This window comes from Hyalella azteca, unplaced genomic scaffold (genome assembly GCF_000764305.2).
Source record: "Hyalella azteca isolate HAZT.00-mixed unplaced genomic scaffold, Hazt_2.0.2 contig15624, whole genome shotgun sequence".
Classification (NCBI taxonomy): Eukaryota; Metazoa; Arthropoda; class Malacostraca; order Amphipoda; family Hyalellidae; genus Hyalella; species Hyalella azteca.
This window is the reverse complement of record NW_025945467.1, coordinates 505,720-527,247: the sequence shown is the minus strand read 5'-3', so window position 1 is coordinate 527,247 and position 21,528 is coordinate 505,720. Positions and strand designations below refer to the sequence as shown.

Below are 21,528 nucleotides of genomic sequence, written 5' to 3'. Positions count from 1 at the left end.
TGTAACAGTGACTATTACAGTGACTGTAACAGTGACTATTACAGTGACTGTAACAGTGACTGTAACAGTGACTGTAACAGTGACTGTAACAGTGACTGTAACAGTGACTATTGCAGTGACTGTAATAAATATATTGTGAAAAATAAAACTCTAGGGACTTGATCTTTATTGTCACCGCGAGAACAGCAACAAAAAACAATCAATTGTAACCATTAAAGAAACGATAACAAATTGATCGTGTACCGGCATTCATAGTTATCACGATAACAAGTTCTCTACATCAACATTTTATCATCGGACATGCTTATCATTGGAGAAATTTATAATGTTTGTCCGGTATTAACTGTATGTTTAACACAATAACACATTTGTGTTGTGGGAGCTGCATGTGTTAACACAATACACATTTGTGTTGTATTAGCTGTATGTTTAACACAATAACACATTTGTGTTATGGTAGCTGCATGTTTTAACACAATTACACATTTGTATTGTAGTAGCTGTATGTTTAATACAATACACATTTGTGTTGTATTAGCTGCATGATTTAACACAATACACATTTGTGTTGTATTAGCGGCATGATTTAACACAATACACATTTGTGTTGTAGTAGCTGCATGTTCTAACACATTAATACAGGTTCATTCAACCACACACATATCTCCATTTCATACAACCTTAATAACATCGAAAAAATTGCACACATTTTATTATGTTCGCCTATAAATGTTCTAAAATGCATATACGGGCAACGATATACAAAAAATACGAGGATCTGAAAAAAAGTGTATAGAAATCGATCTCTAAAAATTCATGCATAGTTTGAGATTCACTCGATTATTTGTAAATTATTTTTCGTTTACAAAAAAGAAATCTAAAAACAATTATACAAAATATCGGATCTTTTTTTTTGTGTCGAGAATTCGTAACAAAATTCATATCTTTGATTCAGTGGCCAAAAATTCATACAGGATAAAATTCAGCGACAGTGAAACTACGAATTCAGTGTAATTCGTAAAATTTTATAATCGAAAAACCATGAAGTGAAGCAATGAATCAAATTTTCGAGATAAGTTCTTATAATAACTCGAGCTTCAGCACTGAGAAAAATGTACAGGTCAAATGATCTAAATAGTGACAAACATAGCACTTATACGCACCTATAACTAAATCAAGATGACCAACAGAAGGAAAAAAAACTGCGTCGATATTAGGACAAAGTCCAACTCATTTCTCTCAGTAAGGTTTACGTCTAAAAAGTTCAGCACGCAACTTAAGTTAGAACATATAAAGTTTATGGAGGCAGCCATAGGCTTGCAAGGCACCACTCGTGTTTCAAGTCCTTAGTTCAACAACTTCGCGTCTTCTAAGTTCAACAACTTATTTTTTGTTTCAATTTGACGATCTTTTTCTTCTATAAAGTTGAACAACTTTTTCTTCTTTCAAGATGAACAACTTTTTCTTCTTACAATTTGACGATCTTTTTCTTCTTTCATGTTCAAAAACTTATCTTCTTTTAAGATGAACAAATCATTTATCTGTAAAGTTCAACAACTTTGCAAATTCTAAGTTGAATAACTCAGCCCATTTCATTTAGAAATTCCATTTTTAAGTTGAACCCTTTAGCCACTTCAAGTAGAAAAACTTGACCTCTCTCACGTTGAACATTTATTATTGTCATAATAAATTGTAATTGTAAATGTTGTTATTCATTATTGAACCCTTCCCTCTATTGTCAAGTATTCAATAAAAAATGCGTTTACACGTTTTTTATCCAGCAAGAGTTCAAAAAATGTGAAGATCTCACATTCGATATATTACAGAGAAAAGTGTTAGTAATTGAAGTCGAAATAATTAAACTTCTAAACATATTATTTTTCACTAAAATATTACATTTCTACAGCAATTTTCAATGTCAAATCTCATAACTAATTTTGTAAAGACAATTAATTTTACTTTGGCTTCACCGGAAGCCGATCTAGGGAAATAATCAGAGGTAAAAATAATTAATTGAGTTTTTCGATAAAAATATGTAGTGTAGAGTACCGTAAAACGGGGTGACTTGGACAAATTTTAGCGCAGGCGCTTATTGTGATAAAAATAGTCACATAGTAAATATATAAAATATCTCTCAATTGCATTTGTAGGCCATCTCATGGTACTTTCAAGAGCCAGTAATACAATTTTTCTAGAGCAAAAACTTTTCGAGTAACAGGGTTGTCTCTCCTTAAAGTCAAAACGGTCCAATCCTACTAAAATTTCGATGCGTACGCTACTCTGCATCAGGGCCGCCTAGGACTGGGATATCGTGTAAATCAGCCGCTCATGTTCCCTTCAGCTCAGGGTTTGAAAGGCAGCTGCCCTATCAAAATTTTTAGCTGGTGGCCCTATCAAAATTTTTAGCTGGTGGCCCTATCAAAATTTTTAGCTGGTGGCCCTATCAAAATTTTTAGCTGGTGGCGAGCCAGCGATCAGTTGGCCAACTGACCCAGAATAACTCTAACGCGAACATGGCAACTCTGGGGCAGAGGCTGAAGCATACCCCGAATTTTGTTAGGGTGCATGGCTAGCTCGGCAAGACTCGGCTCGGCCAACTCTCGTCATACTCTCAGGTAACTATTAAGTCGGATATTAGATTCTGACCAGAAGCTGATTACGATCGGATGACCAAGCAGACCCAGAATAACTTTGCGCCGAGTGTAGCGACTCTTCGGCGAAGCTTAGTCAGTCCCCGAATTTTGTTCGGGAAGTCACCCCGTTTTACAGTATCCTTCGTGTATAGTATGCAACAAAAAAGTTTTCACATAATAGGGAATAATTTAAAATATCTTTAAAACGTTAATTGAAAGAGTCGCAGATGTCGTTTAAATTATTTTCTACGTGCCAGGGATTCATCTGTGGTTGTCTTCAAAGTTGATGTCTGTTGAATTAATCTGTCGAATTTGATTGCAGTGTTCGCATGCTTCAACCCCCATCCATCAATCCCCTAATCGAACCCATCATCAAACCACTCAAATTATGTGACACACTCAAACTGAGTACCCAAATCCAACTCCAATCGAACCCATCACCATACCACTCAAATTGGGTGCCCCACTCAAATGGAGTGCCCCACTCCAAATACGTGCACCACTCCAGACAGATCCCCCCTTTTCACAAACGTGACACCGGCTTCATGACCTGCTCCTGCAAGTGGATCAGAACCTCTGTTCTGACACAACACGCCGCCATGTTGGGGGCGGCGAAGGTTGGGTTGGGGAAAGAATAGGTTACCTATTCTTTCGGTCCACTGCTTCATCACTAAACCGAAACACCCCCTCATAACCTGACCTACCCACTTCCATGTCACTTAACCAACCTACTTTCTCACCAACCAATATTCCAGTCACAATATTTTGGCATGGCAATCCCTACCCTCCCTCCCCTCCCGGTGACAGTTATGTCCGTTGGACAATTCCTTTTTGATCGCATTAATTAACATCCAAAGCTACAGGGCTGGGTTAGATCTGTCCCCCAGACCCAATATTGCACGCAGAGCAGTGTTGCAGAGGGCGGTGTTGCAGAGGGCGGTGTTGCAGAGGGCGGTGTTGCAGAGGGCGGTGTTGCAGAGGGCGGTGTTGCAGAGGGCATTATTACAGAGGGCGGGTAAAGTTGGCAGGGAAGAGCCCCTTCTCGTTGTTGGCCACCTTGTAGCCACACAGCCACCCCTCCTCCTGCGAACGTTCAAACCAAATTAACCGAAGTTACTCCCTAAAAACTTAACCGTTTTTCTCGCTATACTATAAAGGAAGGATACCTTGTACTGTACAAAGATAGGACAATGTGAAACTCGAGGTATTTTATTTGGGCTAAACCCTTCCATGGCAACTAAACTACCCCCTTTCTAGACAATTAACATTAACCCTTACCACCCAATAGCTTGCACCTTCAATCGTCACCAGACCGACCACCCAGTTAGTCGTCCCAGTTAACTTGGGTACGTACTAGATAATTTTGCCACCTTAAGTACCAACCAAGACGTGGTCCTCGTACCTGTTCCTCAGGGACCTCGTACCTGTTCCTCAGGGTCCTCGTACCTGTTCCTCAGGAATCCTCGTACCTGTTCCTCAGGGTCCCCGTACCTGTTCCTCAGGGTCCTCGAACCTGTTCCTCAGGGTCCTCGTACCTGTTCCTCAGGGTCCTCGTACCTGTTCTTCAGGGTCCTCGTACCTGTTCACCAGGGTCCCCGTACCTGTTCCTCTGGGTCCTCGTACCTGTTCACCAGGGTCCTCGTACCTGTTCCTCAGGGTCCTCGTACCTGTTCTTCAGGGTCCTCGTACCTGTTCCTCAGGGTCCTCGTACCTGTTCCTCAGGGTCCTCGTACTCGACTACGTTGATGATCTCGCCCACGTCGAAGGAGAGCTCGTCCACGTCCTCCTTGTCGTACTTGTAGGTCGTGCGCACCTGGTACAGCACCCCGGCCGGCAGCCCCTGGGTGGTGGCGCCTGTAGCGGCATGGGGAGTTATGGGGGGGGGTAGTGTATTGGGGGTGATGAGGGATGGTGGCGCATGCCACGGGATGGGGGGTTATGGTGGTAGTGTATTGGAGGGTAATGAGGGATGATGGCGCATGCCACGGCATGGGGGGGATTATGATGGTAGTGTATTGGAGGGTAATGAGGGATGGTGGCGCATGCCCCGGCATGGAGGGGGGTTATGAGGGTAGTGTATTGGAGGGTAATGAGGGATGGTGGCGCATGCCCCGGCATGGAGGGGGGTTATGAGGGGACGAGGGGTGGTGGTGCATGCCACGGCATCAGGGGTTATGAGGGGACGAGGGGTGGTGGNCCACGGCATGAGGGGTTATGAGGGGATGAGGGGGTGGTGGCGCATGCCACGGCATGGGGGGTTATGAGGGGATGAGGGGATGGTGGCGCATGCCACGGCATGGGGGTTATGAGGGGATGAGGGATGGTGGCGCATGCCACGGCATCAGGGGTTATGAGGGGGTGGTGGCGACTGGCACGGCATCAAAGGTTATGGGGTGGTGTATTGGGGGAAGCAGGTCGAAGGTAGAGTGTTGAGGAGGGGATGGATAATGAAAATGGACATGTACACGGGAATAATGAATGGGTCATTGTCCAAATAGCGACATACTTTCATACCTAAAGCAGGTTCAGAGAATGGACGTATCACTGATACGTCTTTTTTCCAGGCCAAAATCGGTTAGGATGACCCACAGATGAGCAGAAAATGCATCGCTATTTGGACAATTACCCATTAAATTCACTGAGTGTGTACAATGATACCTAAAATTATGATAGATGATAACACCAACAATAAAACAAATCATGTAGCACAAAATATTTATACATAGACTATGCTATTAAATTATACATGGAAATTACACTTTCCAAAGAGAGGTGTAGCAAGACAAGACTAGCAATTAATAGTGTATAGATTGAATGACTTTTGAATGCCATTGAGACATCACGAGAGTTTAGTAATAAATGGTGTGTATGGTTCTAAACAATATACAACTGAAGCCATTTATAGTGATAGGTACAAGAGATCAAAATAAACCACTTCACCACTAACAAGTTCCACAACAAATGAAAGTAATACTATTTATGATAGTAGTTTGTAGTACAGCTACTGTGAGGTGTACACGTAATAGCTACCTACACACATGGCTAACTATTTCACACAACTGAAAGTAGGTGGCGATAAACCATGACTAAATATTAAAAGGCTTAGAGGCTATATATTAAAAAATATTCACTATGTCATTAGAAACGACATTAATAATGTTAAGTTTCAGAGCAGAAAATAGGACAATTGGAATGCAAAATAAATATAAACTTCAACAAGAAGCAGTTACCAAGTTCAGGGAAATGTTTGAATTGTGATATCAATAACACAAGATATTGATATTAATAATACTGGTCAAACAAGCACACAGTTACAGGAGAACAAAGTATACATGATATGTATAAGAGGAAAGATGTAGTTGAGGTGGTTTTGTGTTAGGTAGAAAGTGAATCAATTTGGTGTGTGGGTAAATGAAGAGGGTCTATTAGGGTTAGGCAAATATCTATGGGATAAGCAAGTACCGTATCTATGCTGGAGGTGGGTATCTATAGAACAACTAGCTAGTGGAAAATAGGTAAGTACTATGAGTTGTACTATGATTTGATCAAAAGTCCAGTCTAGTCAAGAAAAGTGCAAGAATCGGCGACAGGCCTATTCAGGCCTATTCTTCAATACCAAAGATACTATACTATGCTATACTATACTATAGGTACTAGTTGTCATGAAGTGACACAAGTGATAAAATGGAAGCAAGGTTATGTACCATCCAAGGTAATTATCAACAAAAAAATGAAAAGCTGATGATAATAAGCGATATCAACAGTAGACGGTAGAGAAGAAGCAAGTGGTAATATAAGGGTGAATAAGTGATAACAAAACTTGTACATGTAGATGAAGGCATTTCAAGTACTCGTGAACGGTCAGTGGTTCTAACGGTGGATACTGGTGAATAAATTCTCTTTCTTGGGTAGTTAGTAGATGCTTCCAGTGGTAGAAACGACTAGTTCTTTAGGACGGTACAAGTGATAGGTAAACATGGACAATATATGTACGTGTGGGCACTACAGCTAGGTACAAGGGATATGTGTGGGCACTACATGTAGGTACAAGTGATATATGTGGGCATTTGAGGTAGGTACAAGTGATATATGTGGGCACTTAAGGTAGGTACAAGTGATATTTGTGGGCACATAAGGTAGGTACAAGTGATATATGTGGGCACTTAAGGTAGGTACAAGTGATATGTGTGGGCACTTAAGGTAGGTACAAGTGATATATGTGGGCACTGCAGGTAGGTACAAGTGATATATGTGGGCATTTGAGGTAGGTACAAGTGATATATGTGGTCACTGCAGGTAGGTACAAGTGACATATGTGGGCACTACAAGTAGGTACGTACAAGACAAGTGATAAATGTGGGCACTACAGGTAGGTACAAGTGATATATGTGGGCACTACAGGTAGGTACAAGTGATATATGTGGGCACTACAGGTAGGTACAAGTGATATATGTGGGCACTACAGGTAGGTACAAGTGATATATGTGGGCACTACAGGTAGGTACAAGTGATATATGTGGGCACTACAGGTAGGTACAAGTGATATATGTGGGCACTACAGGTAGGTACAAGTGATATGTGGGCACTACAGGTAGGTACAAGTGATATATGTGGGCACTACAGGTAGGTACAAGTGATATGTGGGCACTACAGGTAGGTACAAGTGATATGTGTGGACTACAGGTAGGTACAAGTGATACATGTGGACACTACAGGTAGGTACAAGTGATACATGTGGGCACTAAAGGTAGGTACAAGTGATATGTGGGCACTATAGGTAAGTAAAAATGAAATACGTGGGCACTACTGGTAGGTACAAGTGATATGTGTGGGCACTATATAGGTAGGTACAAATGATACATGTGGGCACTACTGGTAGGTACAAATGAAATACGTGGGCATTGCAGGTATAGTTGCAGGTAGTAAGAGTAGGTTCATAAGTGGTAAGTATGACTCACCGACTGGAATATCGTACACTTCATCAGTTTTGTTATCTGAGGATGAGAACAGAAGATCAGGTCAGGGGGGGAGGGTCCACATGCTCAGGGTACACTCAGGGAAATTAATGGCTCATATTATCCAAATAGCGACGCTCTTTCTTGACCACAGAAGAAGACGTGGCACTGATACGATATTTTGTCGAGCAAAACTAGGTCACGATGACCCACAAAAGGGGGAAAAGTGCACTGTTAGAAAAAACGGTCCCACTGGCGTTCTAGTGGCCGGTCGCCCCGTGAAAATAAACTGTTTCGCCGTTTTTATCAGATGTTTTACGGATTTTTAGTGTTAAATTAAAATAAAACCGGCAAAACGGTGTTTCTTTTTACGCGCCGACCGGCCACTGTAACGCCGGTAATACCGTTAACGCCGGTAATACCGTTAACGCCGGTAATACCGTTAACGCCGGTAATACCGTTAACGCCGGTAATACCGTTAACGCCGGTAATACCGTTAACGCCGGTAATACCGTTAACGCCGGTAATACCGTTAACGCCGGTAATACCGTTAACGCCGGTAATACCGTTAACGCCGGTAATACCGTTGAAGGTAACTTTTCTAACAGTGTGCATCGTTATTCGGACAAAGTCTCACTCATTTTCCTGATTGTAAGACGGGTGCAGGGGAACAAGTAGGGGTACAATGACAGTGGGACAAGGGGTACAATCTTATTATAGTAAATTGAATATAAACTTGTTTAAATAATTATATATTAAAACGAGAAATGCAACATCTGACATGCAAAACAGAATGTTCAGACTTTATATGAAACAATTTGAAGATCGCTTCATTAAAAGCAATGTAAATTGTTAGTGAAATTATCACTTGATCAAATTTTGAGTAATTATGGGTTGAATTAATCCAAATTATACACATAGTAAAGATCATTCAAAGAAGGTAAATGAAAAATAACAAAGATAGAGAAACTGGAGCAGCCAGACAAAGGCAAGAAGTGCATCACAACTTGGACATATATTATACATATATATTATATATTATATATATATTATATAAATATTAGATATATATATATCAATATACACAGACTGAATGAAGAAGTTACCTCACAATAAAGTATTAAGCCTCAAAATGCACTCAAATTAAGTTCAAGTAATTTATTTAAAAAGTTCATTAGGTAAAACATGTCATATGACAATATTTTTCTGAAAAAAATTATTCAGGAGAAGTTGGCAAAGAAAGCAGACTGAATTTAAACAGAGTTACGAAGAAGGCAAACTGAATTTAAATAGAAATAATGATTATGGAAGACAATATTTTTGAAAACAATAAAGAAATCTCAATGGATAACAGATAACATGCAATGGATAAATAATAATGTAGACGGTATGTATCAAAATAATTCAAGGCTAGCATGACTGAGCACCAGTAAGAACATTCAAGAAATATTGATGGGTAACTCGGCAAAAAGATGTATAATAAAACTTTAGGATAACATAAATATATTTGATGATTGAAGATGATAAACCTATAGTGGATAATTAGGGAGAATACATATAATTAATGATAATATATAATTAATATAAATAATTGGATTATTGATAATTAAGCGGCAAAACTTTATGATAGTATACATATACTTGACGATTGAAGATAATATACCTATAATTAATGCTCAAAGAGATCATTGATGCTTGAAGATAATATAGTACCTATAATTGATTATTAAAGAGATATTTGATGATTGAAGATAATATAGGTACCTATAATAGATGCTTAAAGAGATAATTAATGATTAAAGGTTATATAAATTTAACTTATATTAGGAGATGACATACATATTATATTATTGAATTTTATTAAGAGATGAGATACAAATAATATTATTATATAATTGAACAAGTCACCCATGCAGGGACTAAGCATGGGTGACTTATTAAAGAGATATTTGATAATTGAAGATAATATACCTTTAATTGATTATTAAAGAGATGATTGATGATCAAAAATAATATCGATTTGACTGATGATAAGAGGTAAGATACACATTATATTTTTAAACAAGTCACCCATGCAGGGGCTAAGCACGTCACTGACCAGGAGGCACCCGCGTGCCCACGACGCCCGCAGGAGGGGCGCCGCCGTTCACCTTCGCCCCAGGGGCGTCGTCGAACTGGATCTCCTCGTAGGGCCTCCCCACCTCCTCCCTCCCCAGCCTGCGGGGCGGGGGGTGAGCGACATTAATGTAGGGATAACATTAGTAAAATAAAATGCACTTTATTTGCTATAAATAAATTGCCTTTATGATAAAGTAACCCTGAATCTTGACAGAAACCATTAGTTACTGTGCAGTAACCAGTAGTTACTGTGCAATAACCATTACTTACTGTGCAGTAACCATTAGTTACTGTGCAGTAACCATTAATTACTGCTCGGGTTAAGTGTTCTCAGTAACAGAATTAAATCGTTCCTTAAACTGATAAAAATTATTAATGTTTTTTGTTAATTCAAGGTTTGAAAAGAACCACATTCACAGGCACGCAGGCTTAACGTGGGTTAAAATAAAGGGTTAAACCAGAACCTTTAGGATACAAGGGCACCATGGCGGTCCTGGTAACGTGAGGACTTAGGGGTCTACATTAGGTCAAACAGAACACATGTTTTTTTGAGTGATATCAGAGTTAAACATGTCGTATTATGAGAACATGCGGAACATGTTTGTTGTTATTAATATTATGTCTGTCTTTACAGACAGCACCCCACCCGTCTTTAGACAGCACCCCACCCGTCTAAAGACAGCACCCCACCCGTCTACAGACAGCACCCCACCCGTCTTTAGTTAGACAGCACCCCACCCGTCTAAAGACAGCACCCCACCCGTCTACAGACAGCACCCCACCCGTCTTTAGTTAGACAGCACCCCACCCGTCTATGTGGTGACATCGCAGTGGTGGTGGTGGTGGTGGTCATTACAGACAGCACCCCACCCGTCTACAGACAGCACCCCACCCGTCTACAGACAGCACCCCACCTGTCTTCTCGCGAGTGTTCAGGGGTATCATTAGGTGGTGATATATCATCATCATCTTGACAGTCGTCATCATTGCGTGGTGACATCGCAGTGGTGGTGGTGGTGGTGGTGGTTACAGATGGTTCATCCACGAACCATCTGAATGGTTGTTAGCAAACAAACAAACGGGGGTAAGGGTTCAAACAAGGGCTCAAAAATTTGGTTTAATAAAATGAAAGGGTTAGAAAAATGTAATAAAATGTTTTAAGAAAAATAAGGGCATAAGTACAGCTATCATTGCTGTACTTATCAACAAAATGGCTAACGAGAGATGAACCGAACTGGACAAGCGGGCAAAAGCAACACTTAAATGACAATATAAATGACATCTCAAATGTAAATACAACAAGAGGGAAATAAATATGGGAAAATATAGATAAATAATGGATTACGTTATATTTTTATTAGTGATTTTTGTTTTGGTAGGGCAAACTCTAAACGCAGTTCGTCTAAATAACAGAACGCATGTCGCCTTTCACAAATAGAGGGGTTATAGCATAAAAACACATTCGAGCGTTTTCTACGAAACTGCAAGTAGAAAACGAATATTTAGCCTTAACTTCGATAGAATGAAACTTGCATTTATACGAATTTATCACTCGGTGCTCACAGTATTTACAAGTTCTGATTCTTTTGAGCAAAGTTATGTTAATTGTAATAGTAAAAATGGCGTGAAGATTAAATTTGAAATTATTTCTCATAAAACTTCAAAATTTTAACATGAATGCTTCTGACTCTACTCGATCTTTCCAGATAAACATCGTAATGATGAAGATACTCAAAAAGTAATAATTTATATATAAATGGCCAAGGAGTCAAGGACCAAAGCTATTAAGCATGATTTTCCCGTGTCTGACATACGGAAATTAATGAAGTAAAGAAGCATATTTTCCCCAGCGATTTTCAAGACCCACTACATCTTTTTCAGCCGCGATTTTCGGGAAATTTCGCCCGACATTCCAGACTGGCGAATCGCATGCGGGAAGGAAAGATGCCAACGGATAAGATTAAAGTTGACCCACAAGATATGTTAACCCAAATGTTAAGTTGAACGTCACAAGACATGCGGTTACACACAAAAATGTTTTGCTCTTTGGTTATTCGTCATTCAGGGATTTTTTACCTTTAAAAGTAACATGCAATTCGATTGCGTGGGAATGAAGAAACAAAATAATTGCTTTGAAGGACAAATTTTTTGAAATATATTCAATGAAACTTCCATAAAAAATAAAAGCGTTGTAAAGTTATGTTCCATCTATTTCGTAACGAGAAATAAGTACGTAATATTAATGGTATAAATCGTTAACTTTTGAAAAACTTTAATAAATAAATGGGTTGAACAATTTGCAAGCATCCATGCAGCAGGTAACAACTCCAGGTTAATATATCAGGTTAAAAAATGGAGGATTGAGGAGGATAAAGGATAAAAATCCTGCTAACTCTAGTATATGTAACTATGAGACGCGTAAGTTTTAAGATAGCACGAGGTGAAAAAATTGAAAATTAAAACAATAATTGTATATTATGACTGAACTTGCAACATCATACAAGAAAAACAAAGTTGATTCGTACAGTTTTACTAACTAAAATTTGTTGTAGTTTGTAGGTAGGTGAGGTAGGGTGACACCTAGTAACTACCACGTACTGGGGTGTGTAGGTAGGTGAGGTAGGGTGACACCTAGTAACTACCACGTACTGGGGCTTGTTGGTAGGTGAGGTAGGGTGACACCTAGTAACTACCACGTACTGGGGCTTGTTGGTAGGTGCGCTGGTAGGGTAGGCACCTAGTAACTACCACGTACTGGGGTGTGTATGTAGGTGGGGTAGGGTGACACCTAGTAACTACCACGTACTGGGGCTTGTTGGTAGGTGCGCTGGTAGGTACTGAGGCGGTGCTGACAGGTCGTGGGGTGCTCGGGGTGCCTCTGGTAGTGTTGTACTTGCCAGTCCTGGCCTCAGCTACCAGCTTCTCGCTGATACTTTCCATTTCCTGGGCAACCTGCAACCATATCAACATGGTAACTGGCAACCACACCACCATGGTAACTGGTAACCAGACTAAAAATTTAAACAACCAGTAAATCCGATCAATTGACTAATAATTGCATCCGATAACATTAATCAAACCTACATTTATACGCATTGGGACTAAAAGTAACCAAAGCTGCCATAAAATAAAAGTGGCAACATAGAATTGTCTTAGAAATTAAAATTTTGATCTCAGCCAGCGGTGGCCCCACATGGCCCCACCTTAGCACTCCCCCACATGGCCCCACCTTAGCACTCCCCCACATTAGCACTCCCCCATATGGCCCCGCATGGCCCCACCTTAGTACCCCCCCATACTCCCCCACATGGCCCCACCTTAGCACTCCCCCATATGGCCCCGCATGGCCCCACCTTAGCACTCCCCCATATGGCCCCGCATGGCCCCACCTTAGTACCCCCCCATATGGCCCCACATGGCCCCACCTTAGCACTCTCCCGCATGAAGGTGGCCTCAGCGGCGTAGAGCGTCTGCAGGGCCTCGGCCGTGCGCCCCACGCGCTCGTCGTACACGCCGGGCAGCTCCTCGTAAAGCTCCTGCGGGGGGAGNGGGCCAGCTGGTCCCAGCAGTACCCACCTTATTAAGAGCATGGTAGGTGGTGCGGGCCAGCTCCAGCTGGTCCCGGCAGCGGGCCAGCTGGTCCCAGCAGTACCCACCTTATTAAGAGCATGGTAGGTGGTGCGGGCCAGCTCCAGCTGGTCCCGGCAGCGGGCCAGCTGGTCCCAGCAGTACCCACCTTATTAAGAGCATGGTAGGTGGTGCGGGCCAGCTCCAGCTGGTCCCGGCAGCGGGCCAGCTGGTCCCAGCAGTACCCACCTTATTAAGAGCATGGTAGGTGGTGCGGGCCAGCTCCAGCTGGTCCCGGCAGCGGGCCAGCTGGTCCCAGCAGTACCCACCTTATTAAGAGCATGGTAGGTGGTGCGGGCCAGCTCCAGCTGGTCCCGGCAGCGGGCCAGCTTGTAGTCGTCCCGGCGTCCCGAGCGCTGCAGGGCCTCCAGCTGGTGACGCTGGCTGTCGTAGTCCACCAACTTGCGACCGCGCTTCTCGATCTTCTTCTGCTCGCGTACCGTATCATCAACATTTAGCATTATTTATCGTCACTATCATCATTTATCATCATCTGTCATCATTTACCATTCTTTATTGGTAACACATTGCGTTTGTTATAATACCATAAATATAATTATATAATATATACCTAGTAATAATAATAATATAATACCATATCTATAATACCAATATATATTGGATATTATTGGTATAATATATGCATATTTACATGTATGATATAATATATAGGTACATATTATAGGTAGTACGTTTATGATATGTGAATTTATTCTGTAAAATTAATTCCAGTAGTAGTGCGATATATTCACAAGATTGTTATTACTTGCTTAGCCCCAGTATAAAATTATAATTGAATAAACGGTTAGAAAAATTCTGCTTGTCTCTCATTTCTTGTTACGTAACGTGAAGCACGACATAAATCATCAAAAAATTACCAAAGTTACCAAAAATTACTTACAAGAAGCTTCGTACAACCAATTGTTAGACACGAGTTGGAACTTAAAGAACTAGAAACAGTACCTGCCATCATTTAAACGTCTAGAAGAAGGTATAGAGAAACGTTTAAAAATGTCTAAAAAAATGTCAAAAGCGTCTTAAAAGGGTCTCGAAAAAACTCTAGAAAAAGGTCTAAAAAAAGGTCTACATAAAGGTCTAAAAAAATATCTAAAATAAGTCTAGTAAATAATCTAGAAAAAGATCTAGAAAACGTCTACAAAAAGGTCCATAAAAAGGCACAAGGCTCACTCTGATCTCGGGGAAGTGTATCTGGTAGGCAGTGAGCGGTGCTAGGGTCTGATCCTGGAGTCTGTGCACAAAGTCCGTCCAGAGCATGTCGCTGTTCTGGGCCTGGGCGTAGACCAGCTCCTGTCCAGCCCAGTCCGTCTCGTAGACATCGGCTAGGGTCTCGTAGAGCGCCTTGCTAGCCCCGTGTAGCGCTGCGGCGAGAGGGGGTATCGTCAGAGTTGGTGTAGGTACTGTGGGTATCGTCAGAGTAGGTGTAGGTACTGTGGGTATCGTCAGAGTTGGTGTAGGTACTGTGGGTATCATCAGAGTTGGTGTAGGTACTGTGGGTATCGTCAGAGTAGGTGTAGGTCTGTCTCTTATACACATCTAGATGTGTATAAGAGACAGGNCCACTCTACCCACCTCTGGCCCACTCTACCCACCTCTGGCCCACTCTACCCACCTCTGGCCCACTCTACCCACCTCTGGCCCACTCTACCCACCTCTGGCCCACTCTACCCACCTCTGGCCCACTCTACCCACCTCTGGCCCACTCTACCCACCTCTGGCCCACTCTACCCACCTCTGGCCCACTCTACCCACCTCTGGCACAGCGCAGGTAGTTGGACACCTCCTTGTGCAGTCTGTTCGCGTTGATCTGCTGGCGGTTGAAGTTTGCTTCGTAGTCTGCAAATGTTTCGTCTGTCGTCTTGTCTGCCTTGCCAAGGTTCTGCAGGATCTGTAGGCACGGTACAGACATGTTACGACACGTCAAGGCATGTTACGACACGTTAAGACATGTTACGACATGTCAAGGCATGTTACGACACGTTAAGACATGTTACGACATGTCAAGGCATGTCCCCCACACGTCAAGACATGTTGTGACATGTCAAGGCATGTTACGACACGTCATGACATGTTGCCTACACGCGTACGACACGTTAAAAACTAATACGACATGCTACGACTAATACTGCGATGTAAATCCGACATGCTACGACTTGTATCGAATCTTTCGACAAGATAGGAACATGTTTACGACACTTTTAGGTTTGCCAGAACGACCAAGGGAAGCGCGGGGTTGTAAAAATTTTACGACATTCGCTGTACTCATAACTGAAGTCCTCATAATTACGACTTCGAAAGTTATAAACAGTTTACAAATAAACAAATTTACACGCCTCAAACGTAGAAATAAACCACAAATTGTATAAAATAGTAATAAATAAACCAAGAAATGTGTAAAATAATAATGAATAAACCATGAATTGTGTAAAATAATAATAAATAAACCACGAATTGTGTAAAATAATAAGAAATAAACCACATAGTGTGTAAAATCAACCCTAGCCCCAGCCACCTCTCCTATATTGGCTGCGCGGCGCGTGCATTCAGAAGATATTGACTTCAACTAGCATCTATCTAGCCAATCACGACTGATGCGAGAGCCAATCACCACTGATGCGTGAGCCAATCACGACTGATGCGTGAGCCAATCACGACTGATGCGTGAGCCAATCACGACTGATGCGTGGGCCAATCACGACTGATGCGTGGGCCAATCACGACTGATGCGCGAGCCAATCACGACTGATGGGTGAGCCAATCACGACTGATGCATGAGCCAATCACTACTGATGCGTGAGCCAATCACTACTGATGCGTGAGCCAATCACTACTGATGCGTGAGCCAATCACTACTGATGCGTGAGCCAATCACTACTGATGCGTGAGCCAATCACTACTGATGCGTGAGCCAATCACTACTGATGCGTGAGCCAATCACTACTGATGCGTGAGCCAATCACTACTGATGCGTGAGCCAATCACTACTGATGCGTGAGCCAATCACTACTGATGCGTGAGCCAATCACTACTGATGCGTGAGCCAATCACTACTGATGCGTGAGCCAATCACTACTGATGCGTGAGCCAATNAATGCATTGAAGATGTGTATAAGAGACAGGTATTTTTGAATACTATGCGTCTCTATACATAATTTAAATCACTTTTCCTGTTAAGTTTGTGTACTTACATACATTAAAATACGATTTTTCAAGTGTACGAATATTTATTTCCCCCACTGTATTCGAATACGTACGGAATTATATGCGAAATTTCACTTCAGGAAATGTAGATTCAGTAAAATTTACTCCTCATGATATTTCGTTCGGTTTCGTTGACCGAATGGTTAGGAGCATTAGGATTGGAGCAGCGAGTTGCGGGTTCGACAACAAGTTAGCTGTGAAAGTTTTACGGTAGGTACCGTACGTATCTAAGATCGCTGACAGACCAAAAATGGCCTAATCTTCAACGCTGACTTGACTAAATTACAATATTTTTCGTTTTTAGATTGAATTTTTTTGCAAAATGGCACACACGGCGGCAGCGTTCGCCCGTATTTTCAGTAATCCTATACGTCCTTATACAACCTAATTAATTTTAGAAATTTCGAACATCTTCCTGAAACACGGCAGACCGCGAAATAAAATATTTTGGTTGAACTTGAAATTTCGCGCCTCAATTGTGCGGTTTGCTTAAGAGCAATACACGATTTCCTAGCGACAATTGCCAAAAATGTCAGGAAAGCTCCAGTGGTTACACGAATATTAGACCCATAAATAACCTCGACTCAGTTATGTATACTGAAGAACCAATTGCGCCACCTTACCTTGGTCCTGATGCGAACAATTTTGCTGCATTGCTTCTTGAACTCCATAGTGGGTGTCCGCTTTACTGTAGAACGCGACTTTCTAGGCGAGTCCTCCCCGCCACTGCTGAACCCTCCGTTTTCTGCACCGTTTTCTTCGGTCCTGGAATTGTTCCTGTTCAAATCTCGCCGACGACGTAAGTTTTTCTGGTTCTGTACCTCCTCGTTGCCCATGTCAACATCAACGGGAAGTTCACGAAGAACAGACTTCTCGAACTTGGTGAGTGATCCAGGTTTTGCAGGGGTCCGGTCGTTTTCTCCCGAAGGTGTTTCTTCGTTAAGATCGATTTCATCAAGATGGCGAGAAGGGGAGACTCCGGCATTTCTGGACCGTTCCCCAGGGAGACTATTGATCTTCTCGATCTCATCCACAATTCTGGTTACACCACCGGAACCAACACCGGTGTCGTGTTTACCATCTTCGTCATCTTGGCTGGACCCGTTGGCAAGAACTTTTTTTGGCGAAGATACCCCTAATATCTCTCTGACAGCTATGTTTTCTTTGGTCGCGCCTACATTTTCTTTAAACGCGCCGTTTTCTTTACCCCCGTCGTTTTCTTTGATTGAAGGGGAAACGCTTCTACGAGCGGATTTTTTTGGTTTTGCAGGCGGAGTGTCGTCAAGGGGGGGAGCTGAGGTCGGAGGGGGAGGGGGTGCATCATCCAAAACGATACCTTCGTTTTTCTCTGAGGTTTCCATCATTATTTCTTATTCTTGGATTTTTATCAAAAAATCTGATAATTTTCTTACCAAACTTGGGCAAACACTGACTACTATAATAATTTTAAAAGCTTGACTTCAGGGATTAAATTTCCCTTTGGTAAAAAAGACAATAAATAAGATTGCGTTTATACAAAATCACACATTCTAAACATAATACACCGAAAACTACAACACACATACAAGGAGTTTATCACATTTCACACAAGACTCATGACAATCCATCAAACAAATTAATTAATTAGTACCCAAATTGCACACTAAGTCTTGATAGATAACATTGAATATAGTTGTCACACAAACTACTTCAATATTAGCAAAAGATTTCGAGAAAAAGAGCGGTCAGGAAAACAAGCAAAAAAATGAATAAAAATAACATAATATTTGATTAGGAGACTGTTATAAATCACGTATAGACAAGCACCATTAAAACCGGGGAAAATACGTGATTACATATATAACGTATTATAAATAAAAAATACGAGATTACAGAGCAACCAAACATGAAGGAAACTTTTGGCCCGCACAATAGAGCGTGACGCATACGGGGCACGCACCAACGCGTGGGCAAAGGGCCCAAGTGCATGGGCACTCGGGCTCGTGGGCACGAGACCGAGAAATGGAGCATGGAAGCCCGAAAGATGGGGCATACGAGCCCGAAAAGCTGGGCAAAAGGAACCCGAAAAAATAGAGCATTCGAACCCGAAAGATGGGGCATACGAACCCGAAAGATTGCAGGGCATACGAACCCGAAAGATAGGGTATACGAACCCGAAAGATGGGGCATACGAACCCGAAAGATGGGGGCATACGAACCCGAAAGATTGGGCATACGAACCCGAAAGATTGCAGGGCATACGAACCCGAAAGATAGAGTATACGAACCCGAAAGATGGGGCATACGAACCCGGAAGATGGGGGCATACGAACCCGAAAGATGGGGCATACGAACCCGAAAGATGGGGGCATACGAGCCCGAAAGATTGGGCATACGAACCCGGAAGATGGGGGCATACGAACCCGAAAGATTGGGCATACGAACCCGAAATATGGGGGCATACTAGCCCGAAAGATGGGGGCATACGAGCCCGAAAGCTGGGGCATGCGAACCCGAAAGATTGGGCATACGAACCCGAAAGCTGGGGCATACTAGCCCGAAAGATGGGGGCATACTAGCCCGAAAGATGGGGGCATACGAGCCCGAAAGATGGGGTATACTAGTCCGAAAGCTGGGGCATACTAGTCCGAAAGCTGGGGCATACTAGTCCGAAAGCTGGGGCATACTAGTCCTAAAGCTGGGGCATACGTGCCCGAAAAGATGGGCATACGCTGCCACTAGTGGAAGCAGAAGGTCACCAGCGGCAGGGTCAGCCCTCTCCCCCCCCCCGACCCCCTGCCTCCTTATAAGGGGGGAAACTGACGACGTGGGCAGCCCCCTCATACCCCCACCCACTGGGGGTGGGGAGGGGTGGGGGGAGAGGCAGGAGTGAGTCAGAAGGATCACCCCCGCCCACCTGGCTCACATGGCTGGATTATGGCCGCCGTATCGGCGCCGAATGGGCGGCCATCGCCCGGCACTGAACATCATGTAATAAATGCTCCATACATTAAGTCATAATTGTATAGAATATTTTGCATTAAATTAGTCGGAACGCATAGAATATTGTGCATTAAATGCGTTGAAATAAATGTAACGCAAGGTACAAAATTTGTACGTGTACGGAATTGTTGAATGTACGAAGGCACATGTACGGGCTCGGAGGTACTAAAGGTACGAGAGTACGTGTGCGGAAGTACTCACACACTGTACAGTACACAGCAACTACACACAATGCCTACACAGAGTACACTACACAGCAATGTTCCGCACCACCAAACGAGTTTATTCATTAATAATAATAAAAAATGACCGGAAGTAACATACGGGAAGTAAGTGAGTAAAAAATGGGTCAGACGGACCCACTATGGGGCCATGCCCATACTGGGCCCGCAGCCTTCACTAGGGGGCATATGGAGGGGGGGGTACCTACCCCCTCCCCTCCTAACCCCCACGGGAAATTGTTAATGAATTTTTAGATCGACGATTAGCGTGGAATTTAATTGATTATGTGGAATTTAAAAGTAAATAATTATATCAAGTTCAAATTTAATATAATTAATGAAAATATGAATTAATTGTACTTAATTTAATCCATTATGTGGAATTTAATTGACCCTAAATTCGACACGTTGACTCTTTATTGGTACATAATTCAGGATTGCCAGATGGCCTTAAACGGCCAAGTCCACGAACAAAAAAGGCCAAAGAGGCCTATAATTAAATATATATGTAGGTACTAGCATATTTGTAGCTTCCAGTGTCAAAATTATTTTTTTATTTAAATATAACTAGAAAGTACACCTATTCAATTTTTTTCGTTGCAGTTATTTAAATTTTTTTAGGAAGTACGTAGGTACCCTTATCATAGATATGAAAAACAACGCAATTGAAAATTAGACCGCGGAATTTGTTAAAAAAAAAGACTGTCTGTCAAGCCTTTTTTCATAATAGTACAAGAAAATGAAATAGGTAATAATTCAAGATGAAGTGTAATTGGAGTTGACGTCTTAAATGTATCTTATATATTTATTATATATTGATATTAGCGATAAATTACATACAATATACGGTATATGAATGACATAAATGTGAGAATACGTGCAAGAGATACGGTGAACATACGAGGATAGTAGTTATCACCACCCATCACCATACCATCATTTTTTGACATCATCACCACCATCATCACACCACCACCATTATTTCACCATCACCATTACCATTTCACCATCATCACAATATCACCACAACCACATCATTTCATGATGGTCATCATACATGGGTCATCTTGACACAGTTTGGACCGGTAAAGGGGTGGTATCAGTGCTATATGTACGATCGTCCGCTCTCCGCTAGTGTCGTGTACAGTATAGTTCACTAATTTAAATAAAGTTCAATAAATAATAATTCAATAAAGTTCATCACAATTCGGACAACATGACGCATTGTTTTCTCTGAGAGCACATACATGCACCGGTATCTAGGATACCGTACAAGTCGACGCGCACGCAGCGGCCGGATGAGATAGGACGGTATCCGTGATACCGGGCACACGACGTCAAACATTTGGTTTAGTGGCCCNTGGACCGAGTGGGGTGTGTGGATCGAGTGGGGTGAGTGGACCGAGTGGGGTGAGTGGACCGAGTGGGGTGAGTGGCCCGTAAAGAAGTTCATACAAAATTATGATAGATTTTTAGACCATTCAAAGTCCAACACGACACGTAGCATGTATACGGGCCTCAAATACAAATTTAATACAAATTCATAAACATCTTTGTATGGACCACCATACAGGCTCGTATAGTTACATGCAACACAAGTAAATCTAGTACTGTATTTCTTGTATGAATAAGTGAATTTAATACGAAGCAAGAGGCAGGTTTTCTGTGTGAATTGAATATCTGTGTGGTAAGATATACGGTGGAGGTAAGATACGGTGGTGGTAAGATACGGTGGTGGTAAGATACGGTGGTGGTAAGATACGGTGGTGGTAA

The 21,528-nt window shown here is 42.1% G+C and overlaps 1 protein-coding gene across 1 annotated transcript; it reads right to left on the bottom strand.

Moving 5' to 3' along the window:
• Positions 1–2,695: 2,695 nt before the first annotated feature.
• Positions 2,696–17,938, bottom strand: LOC108683011 (myc box-dependent-interacting protein 1; the record flags this gene model as incomplete). Its single annotated transcript, XM_047884570.1, is given in 11 exon segments — positions 2,696–3,716; positions 4,345–4,487; positions 7,592–7,627; positions 9,687–9,805; positions 10,621–10,758; positions 12,513–12,658; positions 13,132–13,242; positions 13,603–13,761; positions 14,522–14,712; positions 15,104–15,239; positions 17,176–17,938. Coding segments are annotated over 11 exon segments (2,001 nt in total). The 3' UTR covers positions 2,696–3,635.
• Positions 17,939–21,528: the final 3,590 nt, after the last annotated feature.